The sequence below is a fragment of the Anguilla rostrata genome, chromosome 7, assembly GCF_018555375.3.
Source record: "Anguilla rostrata isolate EN2019 chromosome 7, ASM1855537v3, whole genome shotgun sequence".
NCBI classification, from domain to species: domain Eukaryota; kingdom Metazoa; phylum Chordata; class Actinopteri; order Anguilliformes; family Anguillidae; genus Anguilla; species Anguilla rostrata.
Window position 1 is genome coordinate 19,982,793 of NC_057939.1, and position 22,650 is coordinate 20,005,442.

A 22,650-nucleotide genomic window follows, 5' to 3' on the forward strand; every position below is an offset into this window, starting at 1 on the left:
TGGAGCATGGTGGCCTATATTTTATACAGTCACATGACCTCCCCTGGAGAGGAACTGAATGAGGAAAAAAGCCCAAGGAGTTAATGGTATTTAATGCATCCTTTCAAACCCCTGGGGACATACATTTGAATAATTCTTGGACTATCATGGTAAGGTTGATGTACCAGGTCAACATAATTGTTTATCTGCTACAGAGGCTGTCTTGTACTGTAGTATCCAAGGGCCATATCTGCTTGAATTTGACATTTTCTCTCCACAAGTGAAGAAGTAAAATTAGTAGAATAATTTAAATAAACAGTAATTTATTCTGAGTAAATCAAATTATTTAATATTTTTTTTGAGAAAAAGAAATATAATGGGTCTACTGAGTTACTAAACTAAGTATATATGTGCAAGGCGTAAAGTTTGTAAAACAGCCCTGCAACCTACTTAAATGTTATTATAAACAGGTAAAAGTTTTGGGCAGAAAGCCCATGTGGAATGTTTACAAAATAGGAAAAATGTGGAACTGTTTACAGTTTCATCCCTTTGTTTGAATTGTGATGTAACATTATCATGAAAGGCCACTGGATCAAGTCACTGCTCAGAATCGCCCAACTGTTCAGACATTTGATTGGCTGTTGTCTGTTTGTTTCCAAAGTGTATCAACTTTGATAAGCTGGAGCCTGTGGCAAATGAAGAAAGGCTGGTAAACAAATCCATGAGTTTGCTGGACGACAGAAAGTTCTGGGCTGGAATTGTGTTCCCAGACATCAAGTCTGGCAGCTCTGAGCTGCCTCCAAAAGTCAACTACAAGATCCGCATGGACATCGACAATGTGGAACGAACCAACAAGATCAAAGACGGGTAAGGCCCACACTCAAGACTCAAGTCCCTCCTTAGGCTCTTGCTGGCTTGTGAGTGTTTAAAATGGCAGTTCTGTCTTGTGTGCAGGTATTGGGATCCCGGTCCCAGAGCTGACCCCTTTGAAGACCTGCGCTACATCTGGGGCGGGTTCTCCTACCTTCAGGACATTATTGAGCAAGGCATCATTCGTGCGGTCACCGGCACCAAAGAAAAGATTGGGGTGTACATTCAGCAGATGCCGTACCCCTGCTATGTGGACGACATGTGAGTAGAGCCCATAGTCATAATAAGCATAATGATAGAACCTGTTTGCATACCACCTTGCATATCTTTGAATCTCAAAGGGTTTTGCTCAGATTTAAAAAAACAGGAGCTGTAAAGGTCACACAACCTTGTTGCGTTTGCCTTCACCTCTGGACCGGGTGTGTCTGTTTCTGTTAATTCCCTGGACTTCTGGTGATGCTGAAATTTATATTTGCTTTATAAACACAGTGCAGTCAAATGCATATAAGTCAGAGCAGGTGTTATGTCTAAACTTTGACCCGCCTGCCAATTAATCATTACGAGATGATTACAATGACTGAATTCAGTCTGGATGAACTAGTTCACCTTTGACCAATAATAGTTCTTCTCTGAGGGTTACCATTGTTCATATGTAGTTTGCACGCGTCAGGCGGCTGATGTTTTCGCCCCAGGCTTTGGCCTCTGTGGCAATTAGGAAAAGGTAAATTCTGCAGACATTAGGAAGGATTTATTCAAGCAGAGAGTAGCCAATGTGTGAAATTGTCTGCCAGGTCATGTAGTAGAGACAGAGACTCTGGGAGTTTTCAAGAACAGATTTGATATGGTGATGGATACCATCTTCTAGCCTGTAAGTAAAGAGAGTACTAGGTACAATTTAGTTAGGAAAATGGCAAGCATTGTTGGGCTGAATGACCTGTTTATGTCATTATGTTTTCTGGATGTATGATATCCAGTTTTAATGCATCTGGCTGGGATGCTTTTGGAGTCAGTTCCTTGTGTTTTGACACTCTACCCTCCTGCTTTTGTACCAGGTTCCTGCGTGTGATGAGCCGTTCCATGCCCCTCTTCATGACCCTGGCCTGGATGTACTCAGTGGCTATCATCATCAAGGGTGTGGTGTATGAGAAGGAGGCACGTCTGAAGGAGACCATGAGGATCATGGGATTGGACAATGGAATCCTGTGGCTGAGCTGGTTCATCAGCAGCCTTATCCCCCTGCTCGCCAGTGCCTCCCTGCTGGTGCTCCTCCTCAAGGTGCGCCCATATCGCACAGTTCTTAGCACACAGATTAACAATGGGTATGATGGAAAGTCTGAGGCTATGTCCAGTTGCTGTCGCAGCCTCTTGATTGCCCCATTCTCCCCATCCTTTGCCCCCACAGATGGGTAATCTCCTGCCCTACAGTGACCCAGGGGTGGTGTTCCTGTTCCTTGCCTCATTCGCCGTGGTGACCATCATGCAATGCTTCCTTATCACCACTGTCTTCTCCCGCGCTAACTTGGCAGCGGCCTGCGGCGGCATCATCTATTTCACCCTCTATCTGCCTTACGTGCTGTGCGTGGCCTGGGAGGACTACGTGGGCTTCGGCGTCAAAGTCTTTGCCGTGAGTGACAGCAGGAGTTCTTGAGGGGGGGTCTCATGTTGAATTCAGGAGCAGAACTCCTTCAGTGTCCTGCTCGCAGGCCTCATGGTGAATGTCTTTGTGCTGCAGAGCCTGCTGTCCCCAGTCGCCTTTGGATATGGCTGCGAGTACTTCGCACTGTTTGAGGAGCAGGGGGTGGGCATCCAGTGGGGAAACCTGTTGGCCAGCCCTCTGGAGGAAGACCGCTACAGCCTCACCACCTCCATCATCCTCATGTACTTCGACGCTTTCCTTTATGGGGTCATGACCTGGTACATCGAGGCCGTCTTCCCAGGTATGCATTTTTCGCTGGTAAAGGGCGCGTGCGGAAGGGGGTGCTTTGTGTTTTTGTGTCCTTAACTTTTTGCTGATGTCCTTCAGGCCAGTATGGGATCCCTAGGCCATGGTATTTCCCCTTTACCAAGTCCTACTGGTTTGGGGAAGATGGGGACTCAAGAAGCTCGATCCCACTAGGAAAGAAAGGAAATGCAGAAGGTAAGTGTGGGACTAGATGTTTAAAACAAAACCAAAAAAGTGTGTCTGAATTTCATCCTGACTTATAAAGGTCAATTCTAATAAATCTATGTTGGAAAGGTCACTGTCCATCTCTCATTCTGGCTCCTTAGCTGTGTGCATTGAGGAGGAGCCTAGCCACCTGAAGCTTGGCGTCTACATCAAGAACCTGGTGAAGGTGTACAGCAATGGAAACAAGCTGGCGGTGGACGGGCTGAGTCTGGGCTTCTACGAGGGTCAGATCACCTCTTTCCTGGGCCACAATGGAGCGGGCAAGACCACTACCATGTGAGTGCACCAACTGACTTCCATGTAAAGCTTTCACTGTAACCAGGTCCGTCTGGGCGATTAAGCTGAACGATGCGCCTTTGTATGTTTTGCAGGTCGATCTTGACTGGGCTGTTCCCCCCTACCTCTGGCACTGCTTACATCATGGGCAAGGACATCCGCAACGAGCTCAGCTCCATTCGACGGGACCTGGGTGTGTGCCCACAGCACAACGTTCTCTTCAGCATGTACGTGCTACAGTCGGTTACTCTTCTTGCCTATAGCAGGCAGTAAAATCAAGAACTTTGACCCAGATCATTAAATACGGTGGTGGTGAATTAACCTTTATAACTTTGTCTTTCCTCTCTGAATTGTTCAGGCTGACTGTGGAGGAGCACATCTGGTTCTACGGTCGTCTTAAGGGGCTAACCGAGGAGGAAGTGAAGGCTGAAATGGAGCACATGATCACAGACATGGGCCTGCCGCACAAACGCCGGTCCAAAACTAATACACTGTCTGGTAAGAGACTTGTAACAATTTTTTTTAAAAGAAGAAAAGAAAAAATATTTTAAAATAATCAGACCTTTGGATTTGGAAGCAGTTTACATGGGATAATAAACATTAGGAGAAATTAGATGAATTGGTTCAGCGTTGATTGTTTGGTGTCTTGCAGGTGGAACGCAGAGGAAACTGTCAGTTGCTTTGGCATTCGTCGGCGGGTCAAAGGTTGTCATTCTGGATGAGCCCACGGCTGGTGTGGACCCTTACGCTCGCAGAGGCATCTGGGACCTACTGCTCAAGTACCGCCAAGGTAGATTCTGCTTCCTCACACCTCTGGCAGCCTTCTGTCTGATAGTCAATGAAAGGGAAAGGAAGTGCTTAAGAATGTGACCTGATTGGCTGTTTCTCTACAGGACGTACCATCATCCTCTCCACCCACCACATGGACGAGGCCGATATCCTAGCCGACCGCATCGCCATCATCTCCCATGGCAAGCTGTGCTGTGCTGGCTCCTCGCTCTTCCTGAAGAACCAGCTGGGAACAGGCTACTACCTGACCCTGGTGAAGAAGGACATGGACATAACACTCAGCTCCTGCAGGAACTCAAGCAGCACCATGTCCTTTATCAAAAAGGTGAGCAGCAGCTTCCATACTTGACCATACACCACGCTGTCTCTGCTCTCATGACCATTCCAGCAGATGGATGTTTTTAAAGTTAACGGTTCTATTACATTCATGAGAGTTGAAGTTGCTTTTTTTTGTAATTTATTATGTCACAAAATATGAATATTAATGAATAGGACAAGCTGATATGTATTGATGTCCCCTGCAGGAGGACAGTATCTCCCAGAGCAGCTCTGATGCCGGTCTCGGCAGTGAGCATGAAAGCGAAACCACTGCGATTGGTAAGCTTGAGGGGGCCATGTCCCTGTTGGACCAAACAAAAATGAAAATGGACCTTACTTCGACCGCATTAATGCCACATATCCCTCCAGACGTCTCCCTCATCTCCCACGTGATCTTCAAGCACGTTCCCGCCGCACGGATGGTAGAGGACCTGGGCCACGAGCTCATCTATGTGCTGCCCTATGAGGCTAAAGATGGGGCTTTTGTTGAGCTCTTCCACGAGATCGATGACCGCCTCTCAGACCTGGGGATCTCCAGCTATGGCATCTCTGACACCAGCCTGGAAGAGGTGAGTCGGTATCTCGTGTAGTTATTCAAATGTGTACATACGAGTCTGGCTATAGAGATACGGGGACTGTAGCAGGACATGTCCAGCGGAAGAATATCACCTGGGTCACCTACTTTCCTAATGTGGTTCCACTTTGTTGTAGATATTCCTAAAAGTGGCAGAGGACAGTGGGGTTGACACTGAAATCATCTCAGGTAAGTCATTTTTAGGTGCCATGCATTTTATTTTTTGTGCATTTTTCTCCAGTATCCAGCAATACAAATCTACAAAATGAATGCCTGCAATAAATATTCCAGAGTATATTATCAGAGTATGGTTAACCCAGTTAAAGGTCTCAGAATGAGGCGGTGACTGAATGTCCTCTGTGATGCGTTTGCTCAGATGGCACTGTCCCAGCACGCAGACACCGCCGACATGCTTTCGGAGATCACCAGAGCTGCCTCAGGCCCTTCACTGAAGATGACCATGACACGCACGACTCTGAAGGAGACCCAGGTAGCTGCTCAATGCACACCCACAGTCCTCTCTGTGGGTTTCACACTGTAAACACAGCCATCTTGGATGCAGTCGACTTGATTAGCTAATAGCTATGTATGGGTACCTTAATGTGCATCTCTAGTTGACCACGAAGGCTTATGGTTTTGGTACCCATCTTATTTACTTTACCTTCGCAGTGAAATGAATAATTTGTTTGAAAAGGCCACTTCCGGTTATAAATAAAGAGCATGCTATGAAATGGAAGGTCTTCAGTGTTGAGCTTGTATTCTCTACCTATCTGTTCCTATGGCTAATGTCCAGTGGCTTCCCTTCCCAGAAGCTCGGGAGACGGACTGGCTTAGTGGCAGCGATGGGAAAGGTTCGTACCAGGTGAAGGGCTGGAGTCTGAAGAGACAGCAGTTTGTGGCCTTGCTGTGGAAGAGATTCTTATATGCTCGTCGTTCCAGAAAAGGCTTCTTTGCTCAGGTAACATAACATTATTAAGTAGATCCCATATGAAGTGGTAAAATAATTGTTGAAACTTGTTGAAACAGATGCGGTTTCTTGTGGTTCTGGTGTCTAATGAAATTGCTCCTGGTTTCAGATCGTGCTCCCTGCTGTATTTGTGTGCATCGCCTTGGTCTTCAGTCTGATCGTTCCTCCGTTTGGAAAATACCCCAGCCTGGCCCTGCATCCCTGGATGTATGAAGAACAGTTTACCTTCATCAGGTAAGGCGCTCACAGACCTCTATTGCATCTCCTTTGGAACGTTATTTGGAATGTTTTTTGAGTGAGACATCATGGAGGGAATGCCTTTGAAAATCTTCACAAATCTTTTCACAGCAATGATGCCCCTGAAGATGTCAGCACACAGAATTTATTGGGAGCCCTGATGAATGAACCTGGTTTTGGAACACGCTGCATGGATGGAGAACTTGATCTGTAAGTAACACCTCCCCCTCACCTAGACAGACTACTCACACCCTATTCACACACACAGACAGACACACACACACACACTCATCAGGCAAATAATGAAGGTGTGTTCTCTCTATTGGGCAACAGTGATGCTCCGTGCACAGAGGGTGATGACAACTGGACCAAACCAGATGTTCCAGACAGTCTGCGAGACATCTTCAAAAATGGCAATTGGACAATGGAAAACCCCTCTCCCATGTGCGAGTGCAGCTGCGACGGTCGTAAGAAGATGCTTCCGGATTGTCCTGCTGGAGCTGGAGGGCTCCCACCACCCCAGGTACATATAAGCTCCTCCCCATCCTTAGTCCTTCTCCAACAATTCATGAAGCTACAATGTAAATGCAAACAAACTATTAAAATGTGTTTCTTTATGTTTGCACAGATGAAAATTAGCGACACCGATACCCTTCAGAATCTAACGGGCAGGAATATCTCGGACTACCTTGTGAAAACCTATGCTCAGATCATTGGGAAAAGGTTTGTCTTCAAAAATGACAAAAAAGGACAGTTTAAGAATAAATTCCAAACAAAGAAGTGTCATTACCCAAGATAAATCCTACAGCACGTGCACTGAGAAAATTCCTGTTTTTTTTTTTTTCTTTCACAGCTTGAAGAACAAGATTTCAGTTAATGAATTCAGGTAGGTTTTCTAACCTTAGATATATTGCCTTGTACATTATTTTTTACGTTGGATATATTGGCTTGCACATTGTCACATCCTGAAAAAGGTTACATCAAATCTACTTTTGTCCAGGTACGGTGGCTTCTCTTTGGGGGCAAGCAGCAATCAGGTTCTTCCACCAGTGGATGAGGTCAATGACGCCATCGCTCGTGTCAAGAAGCTCTTGAGCTTGGAAGAGGTAAACTTAGAATCTGCTCTTACTTTATCACTTCAAGACTGCTGCACTCTTCCTATGCTAAATGTGTGTGTGTGTATGTGTGTCTTCTCTCGTCAGGGTATGGCAGCTGACCGCTTCTTGAAGAGTTTATCCCAGTTCATCCAGGGTCTGGACACAAAGAGCAACGTCAAGGTTAGTTGGCAGGACCACTATAGCTCTGCTTTCTAAAAGCCACTGTTTGACTGGCAAAGTCCCAGTCAATTTACCATTTGGCTGCTGCTAAACAAGACCTCATCTTAACAGATTTTACTTGCTATCTGTTCATACTTACATAGTAACAGAGGGATCAGAAATTGATAATTGAGATGCACTATTTTCTGGCAGTAGTCTAGGAAATGCCTTTCTTCAAGGGAGTGCTAGGTTACATCATTAATTAATTATATCCTGTATTACATTGACTAGGGGAACAGGCAAGATTTGTCTTTCCAAATAAAGGCCTTCATGAAAGACAAGGGCTGAATTGTAAGGCCTGTACTTTGGCTTGGAAGTGACAGTTACAATTCATATACTGACCTTTGTCTTAGATTGGATTAAAGAACTAGAGTACTGATTTCCCTTTTTTTGGTTTTTTGGTCTGCAGTAAGTTTCGGTTCTCTCAAGTTGAGACATTCTTGCGTCTGAGCTCAGACCTCGTGTCTTTGCTCTGCAGAACAATGTCCACGTAATGATTCTGACCACTTCTCTTCTTTCCATCTCTCTTTCTCAGATCTGGTTCAACAACAAGGGCTGGCACAGCATCGGAGCCTTCGTCAATGTGATGAACAATGGAATCCTACGTGCCAACCTGCCAAAGGGCCAAGACCCCAGGAAATTTGGCATTTCTGCCTTCAATCACCCGCTCAACCTCACCAAGGAGCAGCTCTCACAGGTGGCACTGTAAGTCTTCCACGTGGCCTTCACTACAGAATGGTTATGAGTCCACACCCGGGGTAATACAAGAGAAATTAGACAGTGTGATGTCACCTTACTGGTAGATATCAGAGAGGAGCTTCATCAATCACAAAATATGTCAGCAACATCTAATAGGGTAACACTAATGGTGGTCGATGGATACTTTCTGGCAATACTTCCTGTGTATGTTTAGGTATACATATGTTTAGGATACTGTACAATTACAGTTTAGTCATTTAGCAAAGATTTAACATGGTAAGCAAACACCATAAGAGCACGAAGAAGTTATGTAACCGTCCATTTTGCAATCTTGCAGGATGACTACCTCAGTGGACGTGCTGGTGTCCATCTGCGTGATCTTCGCCATGTCCTTCGTGCCAGCCAGCTTTGTGGTCTATCTGATCCAGGAGCGCGTGAACAAAGCCAAGCATATGCAGTTCATCAGTGGGGTGCAGCCCTTCCTCTACTGGTTGGCCAACTTTGTGTGGGACATGGTGAGTCTGGTCAGCATTGCAGTGCTGTTGTGAACCCAGCCAATCTTCTTTTCCTTGAGAACTTTCCGTAACTAAGGGCAACTAAGGGCTTACCATTATGTCTGCATCTTTGTGCATTTCAGTGCAATTACATCGTTCCTGCCACTCTGGTCATCCTCATCTTCGTCTGCTTCCAACAAAAGGCCTACGTCTCCTCTACCAACCTGCCGGCACTGGCTCTGCTGTTGCTGCTGTATGGGTGAGTGGTGGTGTCTGTCCTGGGTCAGTCCTGGGCCAATACTGTGCCATGAAGCTGCCAGGCAACTTGCATGTCCTGATGTCCCCTTTAAATGTTGTAATTCAGCAGATGCTTTTATCCAGAGAAACTTAGAGAGTCCCTAAACAGGTTAGGCAGAGAGAGGCTGTGTGTCACAGCAATGCTGCAAGTCCCTAAAGTGCACCCTTATGTTTCAGCTGGTCCATCACCCCGCTGATGTACCCAGCCTCCTTCTTCTTCAAGATCCCCAGCACAGCCTACGTGGCCCTCACCAGTGTCAACATCCTCATCGGCATCAATGGCAGCATCTCCACCTTTGTCATGGAGCTCTTTGGCAACAACGTAAGGGCCTGTCTGTGAGATGCAGCTTATCCAAGCTGGTGGATAAATAGATATGGAGGTTACTGGCCATCAAGGAGAGGCAGTACAATACAACAAGGAGTAAAAATTGTTGAGAGTGCACAATTTACAGTACATAGTATTTGTGTCCACAGTGTAGCACCCACATTAATGAATGCCGATATATAAAGCGGAGTTGAATTGTTAATGTGTATGACCAGCCGCAAATCTAACATCATCCTTCCAACTTCTTCTTCCCCAACAGGAGATCGGCGGCATCAATGACATCCTGAAGAATGTGTTGCTGATTTTCCCGCACTTCTGCCTGGGCAGAGGTCTGATTGACATGGTGAAGAACCAGGCCATGGCAGATGCCCTGGAGAGATTCGGTAAGATTCAAGTTCAAGTTCAAGATGTGTTCATGTTGCTGTTATCAGGAATGACAAATGACCGTGGACCCCTTATACTAACGTTATTATGTTAAATCCATGGTGGTGGGTGGGTGAGAATGCTTTCCTCATGGCTGCTCTCTGTTCTTCCAGGCGAGAACCGCTTCCGCTCCCCGCTGGCCTGGGACATGGTGGGCAAGAACCTCTTTGCTATGGCTGTGGAGGGAGTGGTCTTCTTCTGCATCACTGTGCTCATCCAGTACAGGTTCTGCATCAAGGCCAGGTAGAGATCCCCAGTAGAGCTGTGCTTTGCATGCACTCATCTTTTCATGCAAATGCACACTGATATTAAATTCACAATTACCATTGAGTTGGTAATGACCTGGCAAATTTAGAATACTCCTCTTTATATGGGTTTTTGGGAGAGCAGGACAAGGAAAGAAAGAAAAATAAGGAAAAAGGTTGTATATAATTAAAAGCACAAGAGCTGGGGTATTCATTCATTCGTCTACAAGCACAGGAACACTGATGAACCATTATTCCACCGCTCTGCAGGTCACTGAACAGAAAGCTACTGCCACTTGGTGAGGAGGATGAGGACGTAGCCAGAGAGAGGCAGAGGATCTTGAGCGGAGGAGGCCACACGGACATCTTGGAGATCAGAGAGCTCACTAAGGTCAGATGGAACTTTATCTAAGAGTATTTCCTGAAGAGCTCAAGTAATGCTTGATACACTGGTACTTTTCTTTTTTTATTAATAATGGTTTAACACTTACTGTTTACTGTAAGTAGTTATCATTATTGTGTAGAACATCCACATTACATGTCATGAAGAGTAGCAAGTGGAGGAGACTTTGACATTTATTCAGACAGATGTCAGTTTTAACTAGTTAGTTTGAACCATAAAAGTGTTTTTACTGCAAAATTGTTAATTGGTGACTTAGTAGGTGGCAGTTGATTTAAGAGGAATGGCACACATTTCCACTGTTAAAATGGTGAACGTAAGCTGTACAGATTGTGCTGTGAACCTGTCTTAACACGGTTTGTCACATCTACAGGTGTACAAGAGTAAGACCATGCCGGCCGTGGACCGCCTCTGTGTGGGCATCCCTCCAGGAGAGGTAGGCTCCTCCTCCATTTCCTGTTTATGATCCGGGATGCAATCATTAGAGATGGACATGTCTCCAACCGCAGGCGAGACGGTAGTGCTAATTATTGTTTTCCTCTAGTGCTTCGGCCTGCTTGGTGTGAATGGGGCTGGAAAGACAAGCACCTTCAAGATGCTGACGGGAGACTCTACTGTCTCGAGAGGAGAGGCCTATCTGGCTGGAAAGAGGTAAGGTCACAGAACGTGAGCAAAATCCCATTCTCTGCGTGATCCTCATGGCACACGCATGATATTATTCTCCTCATTCCAGAGGCTTAACTAATTCAGGAAAGTTTCTCAGTGTGTTTTATTTATTTGATGTTGTGCTGTAGATGACAAACTGGTTTCCCCTTGGGGATGAGAAAAATATCAGCCTGACTAAAGATTGGATCATAGCAATGATGGTCTACTCTAAGAGGAACTCACAGGAGTGTGTGTTTGATGTGCAGCATCCTGACGGAGATTGATGAGGTGCACCAGAACATGGGCTACTGCCCCCAGTTTGACGCCATCAATGACCTCCTGACCGGCCGCGAGCACCTGGAGTTCTACGCCATCCTGCGCGGTGTGCCCGACAAGGAAGTCTGTGAGGTAGGTGGTCTGTGGCCAGGTGGCCATTTCCTTATGAGTCATTGCTGAAAGCCATCAAAGGAAGAAGCATTGTCCCCTTATTTTAGTAAATTTAACCACTTAAAACCAAATTCTTACTCGGATACCAGGCATTGCTTTGACATGAGAAACGTGATTGGCTGCTTCTCTCAAAGCGCTGGGTGTAGGAGCCAGCAGGGGAGTGGCTGGCACGGCAGCCATGTCTGACATTGGTCTTTATTGTTTCTGTTTTTCTCAGGTTGCAGAGTGGGGGATCCGCAAGCTGGGCCTGGTGAAGTACATGGATAAGCCGGCTGGGAGCTACAGCGGTGGGAACATGCGCAAACTCTCCACTGCCATGGCTCTCATTGGAGGCCCACCTGTGGTGTTCCTGGTGAGTACTGAGGACAGCCATCTCTCCATCACTCACACGCACGCACGCACATTTACACGTGCACTCACACACACACGCCACTGCCAGTGGCGTTCATGTGAAGTAGAACTTTTCCCTCGTTACGTTTCCTGAGGAAATGTTGCGCACACAGAACCATAAGTCATCTGATAGACTTCCGTTTTGCTGGCTCAGGAGTGAGGGAGGGAGATGTGAAGCAAACACTCATGTACATTTTTGTTTATCTTGGTGCTGGTGACCCATAACCTACATATTAAGCAGTGAGCTGAACACTGTCACGTTTATTATTGTAAGAATCTTAAAGATGTTTCTCCAGCTTTAATAAGTTGCTTTAATCGAGATGGTAGCTTAAGCGAGAAGCAGCAGAATACACAGTGAGTGCCCGGCACCCAGGTTCAGAATTCGTTGGCCTTGGTTAAAACTATTTGAGCAGCTGGCAGACCAAGAAAATTATAGGAAATGTGTGGCTGCCTTTGCTTTTTTTTTTTTTGAGTTACCTGAAGCTTTTATCAGTGACATGAGAGAGAAGCAGGCTGAAGATGTGTATTTGTGTTCACTGCAAAACTCGTAAGTCTGTATTAACCGACCTGTACTGTCTGACAGGACGAGCCCACCACTGGCATGGACCCCAAAGCTCGCCGGGCTCTGTGGAACTGTATCCACAGTGTCATCAAAGAGCGACGCTCCGTCGTCCTCACCTCGCACAGGTAAGGGAACACAGGCTGACTGATAATGGTGATTGACAGACACCCCCCGTTAATGCTTACACTCTCCTGTGGCTTGTGTGTGTTTTGGCAAGCATGTGAATGCTAAGTCCTCCATCTTAAGTTTTGTTTACACTTGTCTCTGCTGCGTGCGTCTGGTGTTCTTCTGGTTCGTCATCAAATTGCCCGTTTCTGCCTTTGATAACTAGGTTTGAAACAGCTGTCGCTTGCCTTTCACCAGGGGAGACTTGCTCTTTTAATTTCTGCTCAGTACTTGTGGATAGTGATTAGTGATTTGTTTGACTTTGCATATTTGACCTTATTTGTTTGATTTCTATTGTCATCTAGGCCTTCTGGTCTGTTCGCCGATTGGATTGTTTGACCATTGGCTTACTCTACTTGACCTCAAATCTTGTTTTGCCCCTCTGCTCACCATATAATGACTCCAGTTAGTCAGTGTTCCGAGCTGGGTCCTTCCTTCAGGGGACACCATTTTTTATTTTTGAAGGTGACTCTGGGTGGAATTTTAAATCCCCATTGGGAGTACGCTATTCAGACTCTTGGTCTCAGCTTGCAGGTTAAGTCTCTAAACTCAAAGCTGCTCACCATGCCTAGCAGGCCTTCGAAGACTAGCCAGGTTATTTCGTTTTGGATAGGCAGGTAGGGACTAGAGTTGCTTGTTGGTCTGCTGTTATCATTCCTATTACCCATTTTCCACTCACTTCCCTTATCCTATTTCCCCTCATGGCCTGACCTAGACCGAGTCATAACAGAGTATCCCAGACGAGGCCCCATACCCGGCAAGCCTTCCTGTTACTGTCTGACCTAGACCGGAGTGTAACAGTGTGCAGTGATGCTCATGACTAACCAGGAGTTATGGCTTTGTGTAAGAGCTTGGAGAAGCTGGGTGTAATCACCATGTTTCCCCTTCTTGTGTCCACAGCATGGAGGAATGTGAGGCCCTGTGTACCAGGATGGCCATCATGGTGAACGGCCGATTCCGCTGCCTGGGCAGTGTGCAGCACTTGAAAAACAGGTAACAGAAAGGGAAGACTCAAACTCCCAGATAGCTGCATGTCTCGAGCAGTGCGACCATCCTGATATGCACTGAAGTGCTTTACTGGCATGACATAGAATATGTACTTATTGTCCAGGATAGTGATGGAGAAATGCAAAACAAGAAGTTGCATAGTCAGATCTTGAATGCAAGTTCCATACGCACAAGGTGTGATGTATTAAATAATGAAACATTTTCCATCTCGATGACTTCTACATGGACATCCACAAAAGATTGAACTTTAATCCCATTTTGTATCAAATTCCTCAATACAGCAAAAAATGCTAAAATTCAACTGTAATGTCACAAAAAACAATTTTGATCACGATAACGTAGATGATGAAACAAATGAATCCTCACCCCTATCTGTAGGTTTGGGGACGGGTACACCATCATCCTGCGGGTGGCGGGGCCCAACCCGGAGCTGGAGCCGGTGATGAAGTTCATTGAGGTGGAGCTCCCGGGGAGCACACTGAAGGAGAAGCACAGGAACATGCTGCAGTACCAGCTTCCCTCCTCCCTCACCTCCTTGGCCCGCATCTTCAGCATCCTGGCCAAGAACAAGGAGTACCTCCGGATAGAGGACTACTCCGTCACCCAGACCACACTAGACCAAGTAAGACATGGCGACCTGACCAGTGTACACGTCAAGTAAACCATCAACCATCACTAGAAAATCACTTACCTGCTCATTGGCAGCCCTCATAGCCCTCATTGTCTTAAGCGATCATTAATTAACTGGTTATCTGGGGGTTTCTAGAACAATGTACGAAGCAAGAGCAGAACACAAATGGCACATAAGCAAGTGCGAGCAGGACAGTAGACCAGCAGTGTAATGTCTACCTGTATACCAAGAGCCAGAGCAGGGCCGGTGAATGTTCTCTGCACGCCATCTCACGATTTCCTCTTCTCCTCCCAGGTATTTGTTAATTTTGCAAAGGACCAAAGCGACGAGGACCACTCTAAAGACATTTCCGTCAGGAGGAAAGACACTGCGGTGAACATTTCAGAGCCCAGCTCTTTCCTGAAGGATGGGCAAATGAAGGACAGCTATGTGTGACCGGACAACATCAGCGGAGGGAAGGAGTTTTTATTATTTTAGGTTTTTTCTTATTTTTAAAAAATAATTTTCATTTAAGTGTGTGCCAGAAAAGGAGCACACTGCTGGAAAAAACTCAATGCAAGTCAATGCAAAAGAAATATTAAAAATTGTTTGGTATTAACAAGGACGGGCCCGGTGCCCCTTGCTATAGTTTAAGGACAGGAGAGAGGGTGCGAAACTTGAAAATACTATTATTTGTTCCTCTGCTATGACACAGTCAAGCTTGTACTGTGGTTTATTTTGTTCAGCTTGGGTTCAGAACATTTTCTGCAGTGTGAAAAATTCCAATCATTCACTGCCAATGATGATAAAGCAAAATCAGTCTACATTTTTATACAAAATAGACATTGAAAGAATCACAATCATTCTCACCCTAAACATTGCCAAGGGCTTAAAAACAAAGCTATGATCTTTCCATTTGATTGTTTTTTATATATGTACTTTCTACATTTAAATGCTTAACCAAAATTGTAAAACGTTTAAGTCAAATGTGGCATTATTATAAGACCCTTTGTTTTCAGTACAGTGCCTGATTTTTCTTAACACTCCAAATCAGATTATAAAGATCATAAAATGACAAGCATGGAATGTACTGTACAGAAAATGTTTTTCGATTTTATACTTTTACGACTTTTTTTTTTTTACTGTTCAGGAGATTAAGCTTTAATTAAGCTTTAATTAAAGTTTGTATCAAATACCTCAGCATATATCAATGCCCTGACTTTCAAATAATGGTTCCAGAACCATTGCTCTAGTATTTTCGTAGTCATAGTAATGCTGCGTGAACTGTGGTAAAATGTGCGAATGCACAGAACAGGTTTTTGAACAGCAGTCGACCAGTGTGGACCAATCCGTTTCTTGATGCACCTGTGCAGATGTAGGTGCATTTCTTTAAGTGTTACCAGAGCATTACTTGTGCCTCAGGGCTGAGGCCTTCTTACACAAGGAGGTGAAACTGCCTCATGTCTGTCAGACTGCAGTGTTTTTAGTCATCTCGTGGCAGAACTATGAAGAACACAAGAGCTGAAGAGCTACGTCTGCTCTTAGTGCGCTGCTGCTGTATATTGTCAGTCAATCGTATGGTAGAACACACATCGGTGTGCCACTGTTATTCACTGGGCGATCTGACAAGCTGCCATGTTATCTCCAACTCCAGGTGCATCGCTGCCACGTGTTCTCATCTCAATAGCCATAATTTCTAGAACCCTAATATGATCATACTGTGACTGTGACACCTCTAACGCTATCTTGCCTCTATTGTGACCACTGGCCAAACACCAAGTGTTAAATTGTGGAAAATAAAATTAATAATTTTGTTCATGCTGGCACAGCTCCTGATTGAATCGGAAACAAAGCTTTCGTCAGGTTGGCTGTGACTGGGGAAAAGGAACTGTGGTCGATCCTTCATTCCAAGCACTTTATGTACTGTCTAGCAGGATCGATTTGCACTGGAGAACAAGCAGACAGAATATACACAACCATTTGTTTTGATCAAAAAGAAAAAAAGAAATTGGGTCCTTGTATGGTCAATATTTCTTGTTTAATGTGTTTACTTTTTTAATATATTAAGAATGGCTGTGGGACAGTCTGTTACTTGTCATGTACAGTACTTATTTACAAAATAAAACTTGAGAAACTGCCAGCCTGACTTTGTATTTCTTTTGTACGATTATACACCAGCACCAACAATTCTTTCCAAAGGCAATATACCAAGAAAATGATCTAAAATGAGACTACTCAGAAGCTCTGGGCACAAAGGCACATTCACACAACCAGGAGAGCACCTTCACAACAACAAACTCACACAATGTACCCAATACACCATGCAGGTTTTATTATTTTTAAAATGAAAACAAGTTGCCAAAATGGCCACCGTATAATGTAAAAAGTGGTGACCTTTTTTTTGAGCATATTTTCCTTAAAGTTTTAACTCAAAGCATGGAGGTACCTACCTGACCTAGAAATCATTCAAATTGGTGACATGGTTGATCAACACATTCATGTTTACATAAAATATTACATGTGAAAGGACATGACCGCATGGTGTGATAGCACAATGAAGAGCACCGAGACAACTAGGTTCACTTCATGTCGAAATTGTATTTAATTTGCCTCACAGTTTATCTATGAAACACTTGATGTGGTCCACAGTAGTGGGCATGAGTCACTGAACCTCACAGTTCACTGTAACTACACTGAATATCACAAGAGTGCATTTTATGCGATAACGTTTATGTTTGATTGATCCATATTGCACAACAGACTATAAATCTCACATCTTTAAAGGGCTACATCATCTTTGATGTACTTGATGTGGTCAAGCTAATAAAATACCTCAGTAGCAGAGCATGCTTCCCATATGGAAAACAAGTGCAATAAAACCACGCCAAGCTGGATTAGTGCATGTGGTTCTCAGAGCTGACGGTACCCTTCCCCAGGCCGAACGGTCACTGCAGTGGGGAGAAGGTAGTGGGCAACAGCAGCTTGCTCCTCTGGGAGTCCAGATACTTCACACTCTCCCTCACTGTGGAGACAGGAGGAGGGTAGGGACCATCACAGAAAGAAAATGTTTTAGCAAAGGCTACTGTACAAGTTTTAATCCTGCAAAATACCCCTTTGTTATTCTGTTGTTGAAAACGAGAACTTTCTCAGAGCACCAACCTGGTTAAGTAAGAAAATAAATAACAAATTCTCTTCACAGACAGGACACACACATGAAGGCCAATGACTACATACTATACAGGAAAAAAGGCGGATGATGACTGTTCACACCAGTTATGAAATGCATTACAGGCATTTTAGCAGACACTCTTATCCAGAGCGACTTACACAACTTTTACATAGCATTTTTAAATACAAGCAAGACCACAGTCTAGTAGTTTTAAGTTTCACACTCAGCCACATATAACCACAGCATACACGTGTAATATACATTACAATATACATGAAAAGGACTGTTGAGCTACTTTGTTGTGTTTTACAGAGAAAGCTTTGCAGGACATGCATGACACTCCGAGCATTAAAGAACCCTGAGAGGAGGACACAGATTGCGAAATGGTCAGGTCATGTCAGAACAAGCTGGTACCTGTATGTGGACATGACAGGCAGTGCTGAGGAACAGTGAGGAGGAGAAAACAGAGCCCGGTTTACCTGCTGCCACCACTCTGGCATCCCCGTGGGCCTTGTGCCGAATCGCTGCCCGCGTATCCGGGTCCTCAAACCACCACAGGACCTGAACTGGGCCATTTGGTTACAGTGTGAACACAAGCAAATCCCGAGAGTATCATATTAAACCTCACTTCCACCAGACACCACTCCAGTGATGCTTCACACTAATAGGCACGTAAATATCAGGATGATCACGGTGTTAAACTATTCTAATTTACAATAGAAAATCTTGAGCTAATCTTCAGTTAGATGCAAATTCTGCAGTTCAAAATTTTAACTTCAAATACACAAAGCCAGGGTTCTTAAACTACTTACTTAGGGGGAGACAGATATTGTTTTCATTTTCCATGTAATACATATACATTTAAAAAAAAAATCTAAAATGTACTAATAAAACATGTATAAAAAAGTAGATGCTTCCTTTAAAAAACACATAGGCATTACTCATTATTCTGTCACTAGTGGGAAGCATGCTGACACTGCATAAAGATGATCAAAGCACCAAGATTTGGCCCCTGGGGCAATAGCTGAAGAGCCCGGCCCTAAGCTATTGACCTGTGTGTGTGGAGGAAATCTCACTGCTAGCTAAGCAGATCTTGCAGCGTCCCCAGTTTAATGGCAACCACACACTGTTGATAGCCAAGGTGCAATCTGGCCCTCGAGGGGGAAGTCAAGAGGGAGGGGGGTGCATATAGACTGTGATGCTGGACTGCTGGAAAGAAACACTGCCAGAGTTGTGCTCACCTTGGTTGAGTGGTCCAAACTCGCTGTGGAAGACGGCCACCAGGTGGGAGTAGCCCGCGCTGGCGTGAACGTTGATGGCCGCCTGAAAGGCATGCCCCCACACCGCGGGACCCCCTGGTTTCATCTGGAAGGTTGACAGCTCATATATACCTGGACAAGACAAGTGCCCATAAGCACTTGCGCTGGGTGGAAAGGCAACACCGAGTCCATGCAAACAGACAGTTATGAACTGGACAAGAAGTTACTATCTGTTCACGAAAAAGGCACAAACTGTAGCCGTTAAGACAGTCGTGAAGTCCTTGTAATTCACAATCTTGAATCTGATCACGAGTGTGCACGAAAGAGACCTTTTTGGTTGTGTATTCACGCTTACGATTTTACAAAGGACATAGCTGTGAAATGTGGGACAGGTCTGAGTATGATTGAGCACTGCAGAACTTAAAGGGGGAGGAGGTGGGTTGTGCATAAAAATGAAAGGCACTTGTGAATGCAGTTCCACTTCAAAAAGAAGGAATTCCATGTTGACAAAAGGCATGAATTCTCTGTTACATGCCCGAGCAAGACTACCTATATACTTTACCATGAAAATCCAGCCAAACTGACATTTCGCATTTTTTAAGTTTTTTTTAAGTCAAAACTGACTGTCTGCGCTGTGCAGACAGTCAGCCTAACAGAACAATACATTAAATGTGGCCTGAGGAGGGAGTTCTCTGCACCCCACCTTTCTTGGGGGGCTTCTTGACAGTGCACCAGGGCACCAGGTAGGCCACCTCGTTCTCCTGGTACGCCAGCATGGGTATGGCCTTAGCGATGTACTCCTCCATCCATTCCGGGTTATTGACCAGGGCAGTCCGTGCATCTGACCTCTGGGCGTAGCTGTCTGAGGGACCCAGGTCACGGGCAGGGAGGAGGAAAACACAGCACAACTGATTCCATCCACATAACACAAAAACGGGATAACTATTGTATAAAATCCCTTCCACACTACACAAAGTGAGCTCTACATTATGAAAATACAAGCATAGTTACTTTGCCCAGTGTGAAATACACAGATGAGCTTTTCATTCTTAGGCGACAGAGTTATGGAACTCATTACCACAACACAACAGAAATTCTCAAGCTGTTATGAGTTTTAGATATCGACTAACTTACTGTTTAACTTTAGCCCTTCATTTATTTTGATCTTACTTGCTTCATCCACTTTTATCTATGATTTTACCTTTATAATACACATTTCATTATTGCTATTTTGTTGCATTTCAGATGTTTCAATCTTTCTGCTGTTAGTTCTTTTGAATTTATGCTTATGCCTGAAGGATGTTTTGCACAAAAGGCACTGTACAAATAAAGTTAACTAATTTACACACAGTCTGGCTTCTGCCTTTAAAAATAATCAAACACCAAGGTCAAACGCTTACTACATGCACAGTCGCTGTAGGCCACTGTGGTTCTCAAGGATTCTAATCAAATTTGGAAGTTATCCAATGTCCTCTGAACTAATGACCTCAATAAAGCATTTCCAGGACAACCAGTCATGGTCTAGCATCACTTGTGAAGCCAGCTATAACCGGAGTACGATTTAAAGGCTGCCATTTTATAATGCAACCGATCTGTTGTCAGCTGTTAGCTTTTAATTTGATCTGAATTACCATTTTTATCTATTTAAAAGCACTCTTCACCTTATGGCCTCTTAAAAAGCATGAGGTTGGTTGTACAAAACAAAAGCAGTACTTGTATATTTTTAAAAGCCTCATATTTGACAAGGAGGCAAGTGTGTCTAGCCAAACACGATGAGTCAGGGAATAAACATCCATTTTCCTGTTCAATTACAGCAAGGATCAGCACATGATTCTCCGGAAAAAAAATGAGGTCATTGGACCTTATAAGGGAGACACACTGAGAGATTTAAAAACAATTTGTAATTCTGCGGGAGAGAAGCACGGTCAATAGTACTTCAGACTTTCAGCAACTGGAGAGCAAGACATGAGGTGAAGATATCCAGATGATGTGAAGACATCATCGCTGTACGCCTAAGAACAACAGTTACATTACTGTCAGGAACAGTCACATTAATATCAGCAAGTCACATAATGGATAATTTGCTTGACAGCAAAGACATGGATCTCCAGATTTGATTTTCAGTGGGTGGGTTGAACTCTCCTCTGCTTCCTCACCATATTTCCAAATTTGGAGGACTTGGTTGAGGGCTCCGCAGTTCACGCTCCAGTAGCCCAGGAGCTCTGCGAGAGCCATGCGAAGGTGAATCTTCTTTTCTGTCAGCTCTAGGAAAGCGGCGTTCCACTCCGGTTTGACGCTGTACGTGCGAAACTCATAAAAAGTTTCATGCTGCTGCTGAGGCCCCGTGGAGACAGACGCCCGAAGCTGGGTGCAAAAAAAGAACAAAGGCTGCCACCTGGCGTCATAAAAAGCTAAGCACACCTCAATAGACCTTGCAAAGTTTGTTTACCTTTAGAAATCAATCACAATAATTTTGTTTTCTCGATTAACTGTACCTGACAATCACACTACCTAGCTTAGCCACACGGTGCATATATGCACTCATAGCCAAGTGATGAAGCAGCCCTAGAATAGAAACAGCTGTGCCCTTTATGTAGCATTAGCTACCTGTCCAAGTGGGCAGCTCTCCCAAGGTTAATATAGTACCTCCATTCTGCAAGACTTTGAAAATACCCCAGGATGGAACTACCAAAATAGCCGAAAAATCTGAACAGCTCCTGTTATTAAATCACAAGTATAGTCTACAAAAGGTTATACAACAAGGAGTTAAATTTAGGCCTCGTGCAGATTATTTCAGTAAAATAACAACACAAAATGCATGCAGCATTACATTTACAAGAAAAATGCAAATTTGCGCATTAATTCCGAAGCATTTATTAATCGACACGTCAGCTGATTTATATCCGTTTCATTGGGTGATATTACCAAAGTTCAAAATAAATAGGAACCGTGGCAATAAAATGCTCGAGTTACCTACAAGGACAGAACTACTTCGTTTCTGGTGTAGCACTCTCTGACAGTGGCTTCATATCTGGTAGCCTATCATTAGGTATCTTTCTAACGTTAAATAACGCCGTATCTAAAACATCGTTGTTGTAAGTTGAACACAAACTCCACTACATTGAAAAAAATCATATCGAATGCACACCTACGAATGTTGCAGCTTTCCCTACCACTGGGGAATGAATCGATAGGCCACTTCGTAAAACATAATTCAATTCAATCATAACTTACCTGCTTTAAATTTGGCATATATTTGACATGTTTAGGAAGAGTGAATGCCCTCCTAAGCATATTACTGAAGTTCAACATCCTCGTTAAAGCGTACCAACCATCGAGATATACGAACTCTCTCACCGAATATGTCCGTCTCCTCTACAGCATATTCCGAATACGGAAGCCGGGAGATCAAGTTCAGTGCTACGTGACTACATCCCGTCTCTGCTACATCCCCGTTTGACCCAACATCGTTAAACTGAGGAAATGCATAAACTACTGTGTGTTTTTCTGTCAGTTCGTATGTTTGTGTGTGACAACATAACAAAAAACTACAACTTTGGCTTATGTAATCATTATACAAATTAGACGACTACTATGCTTTAGATTTTTTAGGACGCTACCAGGCTATGTAATTCAGCTTTTCATGATGGCACAGTTCATCCTAAGGGTTTTAGAGATACCATTCATCCAATGGCAGCAGGTTTACACCTGGCGAAAAAAGAGACTCGTGATCACATAAAATCCATAGCTCCACTTTGGGATATGAACTGGACTAATGGACTAAAGACCAGGTATACGCATCTGAATTCATGTCATCACCTGCCCTACACGATATGGTATAATGACAGCAAAAAATTACATTTAAAATAGCAAACAAGTCAAATACCCTATAGAAATATGTGAGTGTATGTGTGTGTGCGTAATAATAGTGATAATGGGTAAATGAACTGAATTTATATAGTGCTTTTATCCAAAGCGCTTTACAATGGATGCCTCACATTTACCAGAGCAATTAGGGG

The 22,650-nt window shown here is 44.2% G+C and overlaps 2 protein-coding genes across 6 annotated transcripts in view; one reads left to right on the forward strand and one right to left on the reverse strand.

Moving 5' to 3' along the window:
- The window catches only part of LOC135259317 (phospholipid-transporting ATPase ABCA1-like), a 38,230-nt gene extending 21,887 nt beyond the window's left edge, over positions 1–16,343 (forward strand). Inside the window, exons 13-50 of one of the 3 annotated variants that reach the window (XM_064343549.1) lie at positions 641–846; positions 934–1,110; positions 1,902–2,124; positions 2,252–2,473; positions 2,582–2,786; positions 2,873–2,986; positions 3,118–3,292; positions 3,388–3,519; positions 3,651–3,790; positions 3,945–4,082; positions 4,186–4,406; positions 4,606–4,678; positions 4,769–4,968; positions 5,111–5,162; positions 5,350–5,463; positions 5,783–5,931; positions 6,050–6,174; positions 6,289–6,387; positions 6,511–6,700; positions 6,806–6,900; positions 7,031–7,063; positions 7,178–7,283; positions 7,380–7,454; positions 8,029–8,198; positions 8,530–8,707; positions 8,830–8,945; positions 9,161–9,305; positions 9,568–9,691; positions 9,845–9,974; positions 10,247–10,367; positions 10,750–10,812; positions 10,921–11,027; positions 11,288–11,429; positions 11,686–11,820; positions 12,442–12,545; positions 13,486–13,578; positions 13,972–14,215; positions 14,519–16,343. In XM_064343549.1, coding sequence (XP_064199619.1) covers positions 641–846; positions 934–1,110; positions 1,902–2,124; positions 2,252–2,473; positions 2,582–2,786; positions 2,873–2,986; positions 3,118–3,292; positions 3,388–3,519; positions 3,651–3,790; positions 3,945–4,082; positions 4,186–4,406; positions 4,606–4,678; positions 4,769–4,968; positions 5,111–5,162; positions 5,350–5,463; positions 5,783–5,931; positions 6,050–6,174; positions 6,289–6,387; positions 6,511–6,700; positions 6,806–6,900; positions 7,031–7,063; positions 7,178–7,283; positions 7,380–7,454; positions 8,029–8,198; positions 8,530–8,707; positions 8,830–8,945; positions 9,161–9,305; positions 9,568–9,691; positions 9,845–9,974; positions 10,247–10,367; positions 10,750–10,812; positions 10,921–11,027; positions 11,288–11,429; positions 11,686–11,820; positions 12,442–12,545; positions 13,486–13,578; positions 13,972–14,215; positions 14,519–14,659 — 5,277 coding nt within the window. In that variant the 3' untranslated portion in view covers positions 14,660–16,343. Of the gene's footprint in view, positions 1–640; positions 847–933; positions 1,111–1,901; positions 2,125–2,251; positions 2,474–2,581; positions 2,787–2,872; positions 2,987–3,117; positions 3,293–3,387; positions 3,520–3,650; positions 3,791–3,944; positions 4,083–4,185; positions 4,407–4,605; positions 4,969–5,110; positions 5,163–5,349; positions 5,464–5,782; positions 5,932–6,049; positions 6,175–6,288; positions 6,388–6,510; positions 6,701–6,805; positions 6,901–7,030; positions 7,064–7,177; positions 7,284–7,379; positions 7,455–8,028; positions 8,199–8,529; positions 8,708–8,829; positions 8,946–9,160; positions 9,306–9,567; positions 9,692–9,844; positions 9,975–10,246; positions 10,368–10,749; positions 10,813–10,920; positions 11,028–11,287; positions 11,430–11,685; positions 11,821–12,441; positions 12,546–13,485; positions 13,579–13,971; positions 14,216–14,518 lie in introns of all 3 variants that reach the window. The other 2 variants (XM_064343547.1, XM_064343548.1) reach the window with 2 other exon arrangements.
- Positions 16,344–16,781: 438 nt separating this feature from the next.
- Positions 16,782–22,045, reverse strand: LOC135259318 (protein NipSnap homolog 3A-like). 3 transcript variants are annotated; one of them, XR_010331234.1, is made up of 6 exons: positions 21,866–22,045; positions 20,788–21,019; positions 19,335–19,493; positions 18,614–18,763; positions 17,852–17,933; positions 16,782–17,225 (listed from the first exon to the last, which is right to left on the reverse strand). XR_010331234.1 is itself a non-coding variant. In XM_064343550.1 (6 exons), the coding sequence occupies exons 1-6, from the start codon at positions 21,941–21,943 to the stop codon at positions 17,149–17,151; spliced, it is 783 nt and encodes a 260-aa protein (XP_064199620.1). In that variant the 5' UTR covers positions 21,944–22,042; the 3' UTR covers positions 16,782–17,148. The 3 variants fall into 3 exon arrangements, 2 of the variants coding, with proteins under 2 accessions (XP_064199620.1, XP_064199622.1); XM_064343550.1 differs by having other exon boundaries at positions 17,852–17,938; positions 21,866–22,042; XM_064343552.1 differs by having other exon boundaries at positions 17,852–17,938; positions 20,788–20,995; positions 21,866–22,039.
- Positions 22,046–22,650: the final 605 nt, after the last annotated feature.

Bases quoted from the DNA above. Each gene is read 5' to 3' on its own strand.
- LOC135259318 (XM_064343550.1), bottom strand. From the start codon at position 21,943: ATGTTGAACTTCAGTAATATGCTTAGGAGGGCATTCACTCTTCCTAAA. The intron at 19,494-20,787 runs GTGAGGAAGCAG...TGGGTCCCTCAG, and splicing joins CCTCCAAATTTGGAAATATG to ACAGCTACGCCCAGAGGTCA. The intron at 18,764-19,334 runs GTGGGGTGCAGA...TGTCTTGTCCAG, and splicing joins CAAGAAGCCCCCCAAGAAAG to GTATATATGAGCTGTCAACC.